This window comes from Orbicella faveolata, unplaced genomic scaffold, assembly GCF_042242905.1.
Source record: "Orbicella faveolata isolate gen_17 unplaced genomic scaffold, um_ofav_v1 contig_24, whole genome shotgun sequence".
Classification (NCBI taxonomy): domain Eukaryota; kingdom Metazoa; phylum Cnidaria; class Anthozoa; order Scleractinia; family Merulinidae; genus Orbicella; species Orbicella faveolata.
The window spans coordinates 14,784,974-14,801,496 of NW_028301552.1; the positions used below are offsets into that span (position 1 = coordinate 14,784,974).

At 39.0% G+C, this 16,523-nt stretch overlaps 2 protein-coding genes across 2 annotated transcripts; both read right to left on the minus strand.

The window, feature by feature from the left end:
* Positions 1 to 49: 49 nt before the first annotated feature.
* LOC149110541 (uncharacterized) lies at positions 50 to 15,624 on the minus strand. Its single transcript, XM_089292303.1, has 6 exons — positions 15,618 to 15,624; positions 14,192 to 14,377; positions 13,522 to 13,671; positions 13,077 to 13,226; positions 10,499 to 10,648; positions 50 to 171 (listed from the first exon to the last, which is right to left on the minus strand). Exons 1-6 carry the CDS (start codon positions 15,622 to 15,624, stop codon positions 50 to 52), a joined length of 765 nt encoding a protein of 254 aa, XP_089148429.1.
* LOC149110542 (uncharacterized) lies at positions 10,811 to 11,406 on the minus strand. The gene has a single exon (XM_089290891.1). The coding sequence runs from the start codon at positions 11,343 to 11,345 to the stop codon at positions 10,830 to 10,832; it is 516 nt and encodes a 171-aa protein (XP_089147017.1). The 5' UTR covers positions 11,346 to 11,406; the 3' UTR covers positions 10,811 to 10,829.
* Positions 15,625 to 16,523: the final 899 nt, after the last annotated feature.

The following is a 16,523-nucleotide window of genomic DNA, read 5'->3' on the forward strand; positions in this document are numbered from 1 at the left end:
ATTTAAAATTCAAATTTGTTAACATGAAAATCTCGACTCGATAACTTGTTCATAAGGTCAGACAAACGGTGTCATCAATAACAGTGACATGATATACAACGTCATAAGAATACATGAACTGATCACCAGGACAGGAAGCTGTCTCTGGACAGATTATCAAATTATCCTCACCTGTAAAGAAATGCATAGAGACTATTAAAGAGAGAACTGTGTCGCGATTCGATTAAATATTTGTTTCTGATAAATGCGCTAGCCTTATATTGTCAGAATAGAGGTTTTCGTGACAAATGAATTATAATTTGCTTTCGAATCGTTGAACCGATTAATTCATTTTTATGATAAAATAATGGCTGGCAGTAAATTTTGTCGTCTTTTAGCACTAGGCAAAAGGAAAAACCAAGCAAAAACATTTGCTGCCTTAAAACTCCAACTATGAAAGGAAATTTGATATAATCTAATCTAGTCGCAGCAACCTGTTCCTCGCAAGTACGCAAGCACTTTATCGAAACTGTTTACATTTGATAACTTTCATCGGTCGTGAATTGTTGTGACTAGAAAAATGTCTTTCTTTCCGATACGCATCAAGAAAGGTTTTCCATTTAATAACCAAAATATACTTCAGTTCCGCTACTGGCTTATGCCTTAGGGCGGTCGACAAACGTCGCTATAAAATTGAGAAAGCCTCGTTATTTGTTATCTTTTTTATCTTAAAATCTTAACATAATTATTAAGAAGTGAAGAACGTGACAACATTAGACCGATCTATTACAAACCTCTGTAAGTAGTTTATTTGAGGTGTGATATACTTTTGGTTCGCTTTTTTGTTGGCTGGTTAATAATAACTTTAATAACAATAAATTTATTTACGTGTCAATGAGAGTTAGCATTGCTGCTAATTGGGGACAACTAAAACGAGTTACAATTATCAAGACTATGTACAAATTAAATTTTTAAGAGGCGCCAGCTGTAATTTTCAACTATGGCCATTTGGACCAGAAAAAATCAAATTCCTCAAACTTTCTCAGATGAATGGTCTAGATAAGTCATTCACAAAAATATAACTTTCAGTTCAATTCGATTCGTATTTTAGCGCTGGGGCCACCATCTTGGTTTTGCCCCTCTGAGAGGGCTTTCAGCGGCCATTTTAGGGCACATTTTTAACAATTTGCCACACAAAGAAAACGATCTAAATCCGGGTAAAAACCCTTTATTCGAGACAAGCAAATGTTTCTTGTTACATTGAGAGGCTGTTTTGGCAATTTGATCATCACCTGATTTTTCTACAGAATTTTAAATTTCTTCCCTTTCGGACTATTCATGACGCGCCATAAAAAAAGGCGAAGTTTAAAGGAAAATATCGCCAAAAGTACATCACTTGAGATCCCAAAACTACCCTCCACTTAAAGAGTAATGTCTCACCTGTAAAAACATGCAATAAAATTTTGGGGCAGTTAAAACTGTAAAATGTTAGAAGAAGAAGTTTAAGCTGTGCTTTTGTCAACAAAGACCGCCGTCCTAATTAGCATAATAACGTGAAAATAACGATGCACAGAGAAAATAATGATATATTCCACTTACCTCGCGACATGTCGACAACTGGATGTTCCACGATGCCTCATGTTATATTTCCAGTATGTTTCAGCCACATTTTCGGTGATTAGTGTACGAAATCACTCTCAGACATCGTCACGGTTAAGCAGATTTCAACTCTCCGAAGCCCGCTTCATAACATCTATCAATATTATTTGTCTTAAGCCGCCGTTTACAAGAAGTTTAACAATTTGCTGAGATCCTAACTGACCCAGAAGTCTGTTAGCAGCCTTTAAAATCTTCCTCTTAATCGAGGATTCTCATCAAGAACTCGTTTAAGCTCAGTTCTGTTTTGATCTGTTGTGCACCCGCCATTATTCCACAGATTGCGTTACATTTGACAAATGCGCATTCCAACGGGTAGGGGTAGGGTGGGTAAGAAGTGAAAATGTAACCGACATTAAAGCCATTTTACGCATATCTGTGGCTAAACTAGTTACTGGCTTTCCCAGAATGATTTGAACATGAGCTTCTGCTTGCAGGTATTTTCTAGGTTATTTTTGCAGGGTAGGTAAGGGGGGGGGGGGGGGGGTCGTGTATAAAAAAAAAAAAAAAAGAAAACGATAGACAGTACCAAGTCAAAAGATTATGATCTGTGTATCTTGATCAGCTTTATCAGTTCATCAGTGAGGCCCTATTAGGGGTTTTCAGGATACTGGATATTTGGGCAAAAAACTTAACAGGATGCAAGAAATTTAGGGGAAAAATTAATGCGGTAGAGCATGTTTAGATCAGATAAAGCGGGACAGTTGTGTCTTTCGCTGCCGGAAGTGCCATCAAATTTTGCAAAAGACAACAGACTGACGAATAGTGCGCAGGAAGTAATGATAAGCGACGTTTTATTGAAACTTCTTACATTTTCTTAGCCGTGTCACTTTTCCATCAGAAAAGAGAATGCTCAGAAAATTACTGAAGGGCAGTTAAGGACGGTACCTTTTTTTTAGGCATGGTTTAAACGCCAGGCGCGCGCTTGGGTTGGAACTAGTGACGTAATTAACTACCCTACCAAGCGCGCGACTTAAAAAAAATTCTATTGTGGCCGAAACAAATTTCGCACTAAAATTACGAGCCTGTACTAAAACCGGGATTACCAGAAAAGCAGCATATCGCTAAGTACTAACTGTGAACGGCTTCCAGCTGAAAAACTACCTTTTATCGTATCCGTAGAAAAAATCATACTGAAATTCAACTGTAGATGGCATAATGCGCGCGCAAAACAACTGCGAGAGACGTCAATGTTTAACTTACTTGGAAAGTAACAGGAAAAAAAGTAACGGACACCGACAAAGTTTTCGAAAGGATGAAACAACTCATTTAACTTTTAACAAAGGGGTGATTTCAGCTACATTTTATGGTATGAATTGGACGTGGCAAGCCTATTCGACAATGCATTAGCTTTTGGCTGTGAGGAAAAGTTATGTAGACTGTATTTTGGCTAAGTCAGAGGAGTGCTGTTGCGACGATTCTGTTATAAAATACATATCAAAAGTGGTTTTTATGTTACCACTTACCACGTAGTTTAAAGATGTTTTTTAATATGTTTAGTTTTCTGCATGTAAAGGCGAACCTTAGGAGAATCTGTGAAGAAATATCTTTACCTTTTTTCAGAAAAATGCTACCGTCAGCAGTAGCTAATTATCTCGGAAAAATTAATGACTACCCCCAGTTTTCTTTGTGGATTCTAATAACCCTGGCTAAGATCTACTTTTTCCACGTTTTCTTAATCTGGCGGAAAGACGTTTGTATTTTGTAGGCACCATTCGTTATGAGCCTGAGGCACCCCACAGCCGCTAATGTCGTTCAGTTCTGTGATGGAGCACAGCTGCATGTCTGCACAAGACTAGTTTTCAACCCTATGCAGGGCGCTTTAAAATACCCGCATCTATCAAGCGAAGCACTAATGTTGACGCTTAGCTTTTTGAAGACATTATAGATGCGTTTAAGGCACACAAGTTGAATGAGTCATAAGCAATTGGATAAATTAACTGACTCTTGTCAAAAATATCTGCAGCTTGATTCTCAGCGGTTGTTGTGTCTTCTTGGAGGACCTTCTCCTGTCTGTTTCTAAGCTTTAAAGCCATTCTCGAGAGGAAGGATTAAACGTGGCAAGGAGTCAGGAACTCATCACAGGTGAACCGCCTAATTCTGGCCTCACCTTTTGAGCGCCTCATCTTTTCTGCTACAGTAATTGCTTCGACTTTTATGGCCGTTTCCTTACCCGAGAAAAGCTTTTCTTGCGCACTGCTTGTCAGTCTGTTGCCTTTCGCAGCATTTGATGGCATTTCGGGCAGCGAAAGACACAAGTATAATGCTGAACAAAAAAGACACAAGGAAGAGGCTTTTTATTGGAGTTCTATCCGTATTCTATTTGTAATAAATGAAAATTCTCGTCAAAAACTAATGGCTGTCAATGAGATTAAGATAGTTGTTTACAAATATAGTGTGGAATGTTGTGCCTCGATCTCTTTGCAGACACAAAGGTTGCCATGTAAGAAATTCGTGTTAAACGGTACAGAATTCGGGACACATTTCATTCTCTGTTTATTTTTCCAGCCCCGTCTTTATCTATCTATTCAGTGTAGCAAGTGTGAGCTTCGAAATTACCAACAAGGAGCTGCGTTACCTAACCTTAAAACCCCTAAAATCTGATACAAAACTTTCATATTCCACCGTGATATAAGTACTAAGAGTCCAGAATAAATGCTTATAGCAGTTGACATACATTTATTTTATCCTAAATAGCTGACCATTGTTGAGGCCCCATAGTGGGAGGGGGGGTGTCGGGGGGGTCCCTTATCCTGTTAATTTTTGTCCTAAATATCTTGTATCCTGTTAAATCCAGCTCGACGATTTCCTACTCAATTAATGTCCTGTTTTGTCTGATCTAAACATGCTCTACCCCATTAATATTTCTCCTAAATTTCTTGCATCCTATTAAATTTTTACCCAAATATCCAGTATCCTGAAAACCCCTAATAGGGCCTCACTGATGAACTGATAAAGCTGATCAAGATACAAAGATCATAATCTTTTGACCTGATAGTGTCTATCGTTTTCTTTTTTCTTTTTTCTTTTTTTTAATACACGACCCCCCTTACCTACCTGCAAAAATAACCTAGAAAATACCTGCAAGCAGAAGCTCATGTTCAAATCATTCTGGGAAAGTCAGTAACTAGTTTAGCCACAGATATGCGTAAAATGGCTTTAATGTCGGTTACATTTTCACTTCCTACCCACCCTACCCCTACCCCTACCCGTTGGAATGCGCATTTGTCAAATGTAACGCAATCTGTGGAATAATGGCGGGTGCACAACAGATCAAAACAGAACTGAGCTTAAACGAGTTCTTGATGAGAATCTTCGATTAAGAGGAAGATTTTAAAGGCTGCTAACAGACTTCTGGGTCAGTTAGGATCTCAGCAAATTGTTAAACTTCTTGTAAACGGCGGCTTAAGACAAATAATATTGATAGATGTTATGAAGCGGGCTTCGGAGAGTTGAAATCTGCTTAACCGTGACGATGTCTGAGAGTGATTTCGTACACTAATCACCGAAAATGTGGCTGAAACATACTGGAAATATAACATGAGGCATCGTGGAACATCCAGTTGTCGACATGTCGCGAGGTAAGTGGAATATATCATTATTTTCTCTGTGCATCGTTATTTTCACGTTATTATGCTAATTAGGACGGCGGTCTTTGTTGACAAAAGCACAGCTTAAACTTCTTCTTCTAACATTTTACAGTTTTAACTGCCCCAAAATTTTATTGCATGTTTTTACAGGTGAGACATTACTCTTTAAGTGGAGGGTAGTTTTGGGATCTCAAGTGATGTACTTTTGGCGATATTTTCCTTTAAACTTCGCCTTTTTTTATGGCGCGTCATGAATAGTCCGAAAGGGAAGAAATTTAAAATTCTGTAGAAAAATCAGGTGATGATCAAATTGCCAAAACAGCCTCTCAATGTAACAAGAAACATTTGCTTGTCTCGAATAAAGGGTTTTTACCCGGATTTAGATCGTTTTCTTTGTGTGGCAAATTGTTAAAAATGTGCCCTAAAATGGCCGCTGAAAGCCCTCTCAGAGGGGCAAAACCAAGATGGTGGCCCCAGCGCTAAAATACGAATCGAATTGAACTGAAAGTTATATTTTTGTGAATGACTTATCTAGACCATTCATCTGAGAAAGTTTGAGGAATTTGATTTTTTCTGGTCCAAATGGCCATAGTTGAAAATTACAGAGGGCACCTCTTAAACGTTAATAAAATGTTGTTTCGGTTGGTATCGCATACAAAAGGTTTTCTCTATGACATTTGCATGGATTTGCTTCATCAGCAACTAAAATATCAGGTCAGTTGGTTTCGGTTTCCTTCTTTGTTTTGAATAATTTTTATTCCTTCCTTGTGCGTTATTTAAAGATACGCGTCAAATTTGCTTGGAGCCGGGGGAAGGGAACCTTAGCCTACTACGCGGCAGTTAAATGGGTCTATCTAGTTGCTTTTGCAAAATGGCTAGAAGAAGGCCTAGAAGGTAATTTTTGACCTTGATCTTCCAAAAAGCAACCGTTAATATCTAACAACAACACGTTTAGAAGCGGGCTTCATTATTTGTTCTGATGTCATAAATGTAAAGGATATTCTTGTCACTAAGTAAGAGAAAATAAAGCATAATCTGACATACAATGCGGAGTTGAGATGTTGACTAACCTTAATATGCCCAAACTGAAGACGTGGAAAGTCCAAAGTTTAATTGATGTAGATTGGAAGCGCCAAAGGCTGTAAATTTTATACAATCACGGAAACAAATAAAGGTAAAGAACTTTCTGTTTTAATGAAACCCAAGCAGAAATAAATCAAAACTTCAAGAAAATCAGCGCAACCGGTTAACACAATATCACGTTTCAAACTTCGTTGATGAAAGGGATAGTTTCACCGTTCGGCGTATTTGCGAGTTTGGCGTCAGCGTAAGGTACGTTTTTTGCTTTCGTACTGAACTACAAGCGGTTGAGCAATCAGAGACAAAAATTTGAATGTAGTATTCCGTATTTATTCAACAAAAACACAAGTTATCTGTTCGCTTTCGATTGGTGTGCAAAAAATGAAATTGAGTAGTGCACAAGAATGAGAACAAACAAGCAGAATTGTTATGACAAATATCACCTCTTTCGCAGCGTTCGCATTCGCTTGCTTCGTAGAATCGACTGAACAGACGTTATGGCTTGTGCGTAATCATCTTTTTGATGGATATGACCAAAGGTCGTGTTCTGTTGGTATCAACCATTTCAACCGTAACCGGTTTTGGTTGATACGGTTGACGTTTCTCAATGTCACACTTTTCAACCGTTTTCGGTTGAAACGCGGTAGCTCCTGGGAATAGTCCTTACGCGAGCTACAATCACGCGACATAATCACGCAAATTCTTTTCAACCGTTTCAACCTGGTTTCAGTCCGGTTGAAAAAGTTGATCAACTAAACCAACCGAAAACGGTTTTCCCCAGTAGAACACGAAAAATCCCAACCAGCCCAACCAACCAGGAACGGTTGATGACAATAGAACACGACCAAAGGTTTAGCTTCTGAAAAAACTGTTGGGCTGCGCTGGAAGGCAAGTGGACCACTTAGGTAAATGAGCCACCAAGGCCACTTGGTGACGGTGACGTTTCGAGCGTCAGCCCTTAGTCAGAATTAGCGCTTGAAATGTTTGGTTCGCTGAGGGCCTGATCACAAGGTGAGAGGGTTATCCTAGCAAACGGGTTACCATAGCACTCACACATTTCCTCTATTTTTTTGCGTCGCGTTTACAAGGCAGCCAGAGTTCCCCGGGTAGGCGGGCGTGCTAGGGTTACCCTGGTAGTCGAGTTGACTTTTTCCCTTGTAAACACTCCAGGTAGGGTTAACCCGCCTACCAGGGTTAACTCTCTAATTGTTTCCAGACCCTTCGAGTGTAACCGCGCATAAAGTTGTCCCGAGTTGTAGGGTTACCCTACCTGTGAAATTTTGCTTGTAAACCCGGGTTATCTTTCGCCCACCAGCTAGGGTTAACTCACTTGCTAAGATAACCCTCCCTCCTTGTAAACAGGCCTTAAGTCTCCAAAGCGGCCTATTTACGTTTGTAAACTTCAAGTTGATAAAGAGCTAAGTCTTTGAGAAATGTGCAAGGATCTTACCAAGAATATCAGTAAAAAGTACAACACATCACAAGCGTCCCAAAAGCACGTCTCGAGAAAAGCGAAAAATTAATTCTCGGACACGAAAATGTTTATTCCTGAGACTTGAAAGGGTTGCCTTGGAAATTAAGGTCAAAATGAACTTAACGATTAAGACATTTTGACTTCATTTGCGTGCATTAAATGGTTTCTCGTTTTGTAACAACTGTTAGGAAATGTAAAGGAAGAGTAGGGAAACATTGGGTGAGTGAACTGGAGCATAGGTGAACTAAATACCCGGGACTAAATACTACCATTCTTTGACATATGAGACCTAAGGTAAGTATTGTACTCTGCTCTTCTTTCTCTTCCTTTCTTCTCTTTTTTGGTCTCACCTTACAAGTAAAGTGCCACAATTACTTTTCTGGGAAAAATCAATACTAACTCTATTAGCTCAAAAAACACAGTGAGTGTATTAATTGATTAAAAAGTGCTTTAATGGTGAAATGCAGGAAGTCATGGCCAGAATCAGTCACGCCGAAATTAAAAGACTGTACGGGAATTTTGCAAGTAGTGCAAATTTCATACGCATGGCGAAGTGATTCAAAGATAACTTTCAAAAGTTTTGCAAATGGAATAAAGGTCGATTCCAGAAATTCTGCATCTGAGAATTATGAAATGTATTCAAAATTGATCAGCCTAACTCAGCTGTGGTCATTACTGCGTCCTCCACAGATCGTGGAAAGCACTGAAAGCGCTTAAAACTTCCTTCCAAACTCAAGCGGAAACGGAATCAGCGAAACATTTTGCAAAGAAAAAAAGATCAAGCATCTGTATATCGCGAAAAACTTCTGGTCGTATTTTTCCTTGCAAATTTCCATGCAAATGTTGAATGAATCGATAATTTTGCTTAATATTGATTTTAAACTATTTATAATGTTGCTGCTAGTGTTCCGAGTTTTCTAGTTCTGCCACATCGTGAATTGCGTGTTTACCGGTACAATAAACGATGGGTTTTTGACCAATCTGGGCGCTAATTGTATCTCAGTTATTTCATAATGGCAAAACGCAGGCTGAATTAAACAATCAGAAAGTCCGCTTTACCTAAGTAATATAATAAAAACACACGAACATGTACAGTAAGGATCAAAGACAAGAAAAAAGATTCACTTGAATCTGATTGGAGTACACGTTAAAACAGTTCCAACAAAGCAAGTTTAGTAGTACACTTGTGAGTATTGAAAAATTTCTTATGCTTTTGTTCATAATTTAAGTCATTTAGTTAGTCTGTCCGTCCATCTGTAGGCAGGCCGTATTCGGTTAGTCAGCCAGTCACTCAGTGACTATCACATTGTTAAAATAACCAATTTTTGGTTAGTAAAATCCTCCGTGACATCCCGTGAATACGTACAAACTGTCCTTGTGAAGATGTGCAGTACAAGTCCTGGGTTACCAACAGGACAAAAAGCAGGGCTCCAACGGACTGGACAGGGCTCCAGTCTCCAACGGCCGTGAGAACAAGGACGGCCAAAATAGAAAGATATATGACTACCAACTTTTTTCTTCTCTCAGACTATGAATTGAGCAATGCTTGAGACATTTAAAGTTTCCTTTTTGTGTTGATCAGTTGAATTAGTTTGCTCTTCGTTTCTCCTCGTCATGCGGTTACGTGGTAACCAGTTTCAGGCTGAAGAAATAAAGCAATATAAAAAATTTTACTATTAAAGAAAAATAAAATTTTGAATTCTAGAAAAGACAATCACCAAGTAACCAAAACTGAGATTGCAAAGATGTATATTGGATATCCAACTAAAGGCTTCTTTATAAAAAGACACCAGACTTATGAAAAATTTTCATTGGTCAGTTCCGCAATTATTGATAAAAGTTCTAATCAAGTCTGATGTCAAGCCAGTTAAGGGTGGTGTGACCATGGTTACGACGTCATAAGCGCGAGTGAAAATTGAGTAACTAGAACGAATTCTTTATGAAAAGTTAATAAACTACCACGCTTTTGGTCATAGATTTTCTTTTTTTTCGGTATATCCTAATAAGATTCTTGTTGAAACATTCATTCTGCCATGAAAGAAATAGACCGTAAAAACTTGAGAAAAAGAAACTTGGAAGAAGCTTGGTAGAAGTATAGGACGATATTTGAACATCTTTCTCATACTATCACTGACGTAAGGCAGTCGGAAAAAATCTGAAATCTTCGAACAGGAAGTGAATCCATGACCTGTAGGTAATCAAATGATTCTGAGTGCAATGTGGGATAAATAAGCACAAATGAAATTTTCAAAGACTAAAAAAAAGCACGACCTCATAGTGCGAGTGCTTTTAATATTATTCCAAATTGCATGAGAAAAATCATTTGATTATTTGTTAATAGTAAACATGCAATTCAATTTCCACTTTCAACACTGTTAGGGATTTGTTGCCGTGCTCTCAGCCAGTCAACATGCTAAAAATTTTGCAGGTTTATTATTAAGGGAGTTATTGGGTGAGTAATTTCAAAATCAGTCGAAAGTACGCGCAACGCGAGACCGATTTCAAATTACAATTAATTAGTAACTAATCGCATCAATAACAAACATCGAGATGAAGAAGTCTTTAAGAATCTTTCCAACAAAGGGTCAGTAGTTTTTCCCGTAGGCCTTACAAACAGTAGAGAATCATTAATAAGGAAGTCCTTAAAGCGCACGTAATTGACGCGTCAAAGTATATGATATAAACAGTGTAACACAAGTGAGGTGTAATACATACTTACCACAATAGCCCCATTTTCCCTTGTAAACAGATTCCAATGAACACCAAGGTCTTTTCAAAAAAGCTGTGGTGCAGGAGTGATATTTCACCCCCCTGTAAGTGAAAGGCATCCTGCAACATTTTCCACCTGTTGTCCTCTGTAAACATTTAACTTTTGCGGTCAAAGTTGTCCGCAAGCGGAAAGAATAATAAAACAAAGTTAACTTTAAATGAGATTAAATTTCGATAAACATTTACACAACGTTTCGATGTCGTCATGACATCATTATCAAGTGACAAGAAAATAACGGTTCAACAGTGTTATATATGTGATTGTTCATTAACATATTTGTTTAAACAAATAGTTTCGCGCGGATGGAATCCGATTGCGTGTTCAGGCTAGGTTTCTTCTTTCTAATAAACAGCATTTCGTAAATCAAACAATCCAGTTTTCCGTTGCATTTCTTTAGGACGGAAAAATTATTGGCAAGGTCGTCGATATTATAAAGGCCGTGATCGTTCTTTAAATGCTTTCCGATTGCGGAGAACCTGTGTTCGTCAATACGTTGGTGCAAATGCCGGCTGGTATACCCGACATACTCTGCATCGCACAGATCACATTGGTAATTGTACACTACGCATTGTTGATTAATTAGAGGTGGTTTTGGTTCACGTATCTTGAGATCTTCACAGATTTTTCGACTGTTGAATACTGGTTGAAGAGTGTGATCGATTTTCTTGCTCAGGTCAGATAGTTGTTTTTTCACTGCATCGGCCGACGTTTGATCTTTAAATAGCAATACCACTCGGTGAACAGTATCTTCGTTGACGGGTAGTTGAGGTGGCACGAGAGGATCTTTGGTCATCATTGAGGTGACAAAGTGAGAAATGATGGAGTTAATTAGGCTTTCAGGGTACTTGAGGTTCGTAAAGCTCAGCTTCAGATTTAGCCAAGCCTAAAAGCGGAGCTCCTGGGCCGGGTTGTTCAAAGCCCGATTAAGCTAACCCAAGATAGGCGAGAATTTTAATTTGATTTTTGAAACTTTACGGTGGACTTTTCCATTTCTGTTGTTTGGCCTTCTGTTTTGAGTTTCAATTATCTCAAGGTCCTCAAAATACACAAAAAGCAGCGAAAAACATTTGTATACAAGAAAAATTATACTTCGGTTAACTTTTACAATCCTGGGTTAGCGTTAACCGACTTCCGAACAACCCAGCCAGCGGTCAACCTCAAAGAACACGTGACCTAGATGAGCTCTAAACTTGAGCCCGCGATGTGGTCACGTGATACTGGTCAGCGGATACCTTGTTTTGACAGATGTCAATTGACCATAACATGGATGTCCAATATCAAAGAGCTACGCTACAAACCGAGGGTGCATGTCTCTGTCAACCTATTAGCTGGAGTATGGCCGCCATGTTGCACGATTCCGTCGTCGTCGCCGTCGTGCGTACGCGCCCACGAGCAATACCGCTAGCCATGATAACCACGAGAAAGTCCATTCAGGGGTTTCCTTTTCTGTCCTATATGAGTGTGGGGCTCCGCTTAGCGACCCTTCGGGCCGCCGGAGCTCCGCTATAAGTGATACTTGAGATCTACAGTCGTACCAACAGGCCATGTAACTTGATCCTGCTGGTACGTTGGAGCTACCCGAAAATAGGGTCATCCGAAAGTGGCACCAAGAAAAAGCTGCTAAATCCGAACTGGGTCTTTACCTGGCCCCTTTTTGGTGTAGTAGACACAGGACACATCACAATAGAACTCTGCTCGAGAGAACTGCTGTTACATTGTTTTTACTTTTGGTCTCTATTGTTTGGCATCAATGGTGTCTTCTAAACCAAGTAAGAGCCATTTTATCTGATGGCGGTAACAAATGAACTTAAACACATCGATTTAGTTTACAACCAGGAGGTCAATTGTGTTTCCCAATGAAGACGGAATTTATCAGAAAACCCATTTATCGGAAACCCATCGCAAAGCTCAGATACGAACTATAGAAGGTAATCAAAGTTATTTTACTGTGTATCAACAATGAACGACTCCTCAACGTAAAAGGTTTGAAAAAGGAAACTGGAACAGTTTAGAAACTAAATAGTTCATTAGCATTTTGTTGTCAAGGCTGTTAAATTTTCATGTACATAAGGAATTGAAGTAATACCTCAGACAAAATGAAAACGAACAACAACACAGAATTTCAGTTAAAGAGCTTAACAATGGAGTAGGTGTGAGACAGCAAGATAATAGAAAGACGTTCTCATATTTCAAGAAAATAAATGAGAGCGTATCAGGATGCAGGGAAAAAAAGGTTTCTCGTCTGTTTAGTTCCTCTACTCATTAGTGCAGGCTCAAGTGTGTAAACATGTGTGTGCTGTGTTTTCAACCGGCTGTATCGTTGTAACTTATTGTACCATGAGGATGACCACAACTTGTTTAAAAATGATCTGATATTTGTTTGACACCAACATTGTAGCATCAATGGAGAGAGCGTGGTAGCATTGATCCGTCAAAGTATAACTGCTAGAAAGTGGCGAAGACTTTAACGTATTGGAATTTTTTGTCTTTTCCAAATCGGAAGTATTCTGGCCAAGTAAACACTTACCACAATCTCCCCATTTTCCTTTGTAAGTAGAATCCAGTGAACACCACAGTCTGTTGTGATCAGCTGAGGTGCAGGCATGATGTGTGATTCCTTTGTAAACGAAAGGAATGCTGCAACATTTTCCACGAGTCGTCTTGTGATAACATGCAGCTTTAGGGACCAGGAATGATTTCAGGAAAATAGAAAGAAGAAGAAAAATCAACCTTTTCCACCTTTTTCTTTATAACATTATTTGCTGTTCATCAACATTCTGTAGATGTTTCATCAACATACTGTAGATGTCAACTATGGTCTATAAGGTGAGTTGTACCTCCGCTGTAAACATTTTCAAGTTTACTTTCTTTAAACCAGCTCCCTCGTGGATCCACAGCCACGCTATGACGCAATTTATCATCAACGAGAGAACAGACGCATAAAAGCTGGCTTCAATTTGTTATATACGTACCACAATTTTCCCATCGTCCGTCTTCGATTGAATCCAGTGAACACCACAGTCTGTTGTGATTAGCTGTGGTACAGTAATTGTATTCCACTCCTTTGAAAGTGAAAGGAATGCTGCAGCATTGTCCGTCTGTTGTCTTGAGCAAACACTCAGCTTGGTGGTCAACATTTGCCGTGGAAATAACAATCACATACAGGTAACGTTAACTTACGGATCCAACAATTTCGAAAGAAATGAAATAAGATATTGCACAGGAAGGAGAAGTCCTACATTGGCGGTAAATCCCACTCAGTATGTAAAGCTGATAAAAGCGAATCTTTGTTCACTCAGTGTTAGCATTTTGCTCTTTAGCATGTGACTTTGTAGAGAAGCCAACATCCAATATACCTATCGAAGTGATGAAGGGCACTACTGCTGTAATTACAGTTTAATTTTGCGGTTTCGTGAGCGTTTTGTTGTCAAGGAGACTGTTTTTTTAAGTTTTGTGGCACAAACCGAACCTGTACGCAACATAGACCGCTTTGAGCACAACTGAAACTAGTCTGGAATGGATACATACTCGGTTAATATACAAGAAACCGACCCAACAGAGTTCAGTTATTCAACTGCATTTTACAAAAACTATTTATTCTAAACTGAAGGACGACCGTTGTTAAACATCTGTATTGCTCACCGCAGTCTCCCCCTTTTCCTTTGTAGGTAGGATCCAGTGAACACCACAGTCTGTTGTGATCAGCTGTTGTACAGGAATAATGTTTAATTCCTTTATAAGTGAAAGGAATGCTGCAACATTTGCCATCCGTTGTCTTGTGGGAACAAGGCCGAGATTCTCTCCCTCTCTTTAGTTTATAGTCCGCACCTGTTGGTTTGAATTAATTTAAATTTCGATTGGACCTTTGCAGTTGTAATTGCAATTTTTACATTTTTAAATGGGTTCGGATCCAGCTGAAGCCCCAAACTTTTTGTCGGAAAGCAATTTAAGCCCTACAAAAATTTTGGGGCTTCAGCTGGATCTGAACCCATCGCCTCTGCGCTAGTGCTGCAGTGCTGTACCAACTGGGTTATGACCTGCTCTCAATGTACCGGTATTCATGGCTCACTTGGTAGGGCACTGTCGCGCAAATGCTGACGCCACGGGCTCAACTTCAATTGCTTAAATTGCAATCACAACTGCGATAGTCAAATCTTCATTTCATTTGTATTTCCGCAGTTCAAAATATTCATTCCACTTTAATTAAGTGCAATTAGACACATTATATAACATTGTCAAAGATAGGCAACTAGCCGCTTTTGATGATATATTAAAATTCGGCTTGTCAGCGAGTCCTTGATAGACATAGACTGTTAGACATGGGAACGAAAACAACGGAAATGAAAACATCCTTCTTCAGTTTTCTTTAATAAAGTACTCTAGACTGCGGTAACAAGCTAAATTTGAATGATATTTTGAACGTAGCCCATTACACACCGTAACGAACACTATGGACAAGCAGTAATAAAAGAAAATCATCTCATCGGGTAAACTCCAGGGTAAAAGGAGGGGTAGAGGAGACTCCTCTACCTCTCCTTTACCCTCGAAAAAATACGGTGCCTAAGTAAAGAGGAACAATTTCCCGAGAATTTTGACCAGGATCAAAGATCGAGTAAACTCCTGTCTTATTTAAATTTTCCCTTCAAGGTGTTCGAATTAAATGTGAGATATGCATCTGTAAGTGCTGAAGGCATGCAACTTTCAGACGGACAGATCTATTACACATCTTGCAGATTTTTTTTTTTTTTTTGCATAAATATTTAATTTGACCCAATTTATTATTCAATAAAACATTGGGAAAGTATTGTACCTTAAAACCATCTGGTTAAAAGTTTAAAAAAAGTAAAAATTTTGCGACGACATTTCGACGTTCGCCTGAGAAGGGGTTGTGCCTAAATCCTACCGCTCAGAAGGACAACCGAGGAGTACTAGGAGCGAGTTTCCGAGTCGAGCAGTTTTCGGAAATTGTCGGCTATTCCAATATGGCGGACTATACCAGTCACATAAATATGCGAATTGCCAGTGGTAAAACTATGTTGATCAACAAGACAAGTACGTTTTCATTTACCTGACATGTTAAGAATAATGTGTAGAGAGTAAAGCAGTGGATTGTTCGGCAAAATGCTGTATATTTCTTTAGGTCTCTTCCCGTCTAGTTCGCAAACCGTAAATTTGCACGCTAACATGACATTGTAGACGTCTTTGACTTAGGCACAAGAGTTGTTAAATACTTCTTTCCTTGAGGACAATTTTTTTATTGAGCTCTTGATTCGGTGGATCCCCGAATTCAAACTTCCTTTGCCTTGTCCCTCTGGCCGGTAGGATCTTAAAAATACTACCGGCCAGAAGGACAGCTTGTGTATAAGGTAATTGGACTTAAGTCCATGCACAGTTTTATCTGCAGAATAGTTTGATACATTGCTCTTTAGTTTTATACCACACTAGAATCACTCTACAGTAATATTTTCAGTTTTCTGTGATCTTGTCCCTCTGGCCGGTAGGATCTTGAAAATACTACCGGCTAGAGGGACAGCTTGTGTATAAGGTAATTGCACTTAAGTCCATGCACAGTTTTATTTGTAGAATAGTGTGATACATTGCTCTTTAGCTTTATACCACACTAGAATCACTCTACAGTAATATTTTCAGTTTTCTGTGATCTTGTCCCTCTGGTCGGTAGGATCTTGAAAATACTACCGACCAGAGGGACAGCTTGTGTATAAGGTAATTGCACTTAAGTCCATGCACAGTTTTATTTGTAGAATAGTTTGATACATTGCTCGTTAGCTTTATACAACACTAGAATCACTCTACAGTAATATTTTCAGTTTTCTGTGATCTTGTCCCTCTGGCCGGTAGGATCTTGAAAATACTACCGGCCAGAGGGACAGCTTGTGTATAAGGCAATTGGACTTAAGTCCATGCACAGTTTTATTTTTAGAATAGTTTGATAAATTGTTCTTTAATTTTATAC

Bases quoted from the DNA above. Each gene is read 5' to 3' on its own strand.
- LOC149110541 (XM_089292303.1), bottom strand. The intron at 13,672-14,191 runs GTGAGCAATACA...TTGACCACCAAG, and splicing joins AGGAAAAGGGGGAGACTGCG to CTGAGTGTTTGCTCAAGACA. The intron at 172-10,498 runs GTAAGTATGTAT...ATTTCTTTACAG, and splicing joins GGGAAAATGGGGCTATTGTG to GTGAGGATAATTTGATAATC.
- LOC149110542 (XM_089290891.1), bottom strand. From the start codon at position 11,345: ATGATGACCAAAGATCCTCTCGTGCCACCTCAACTACCCGTCAACGAA.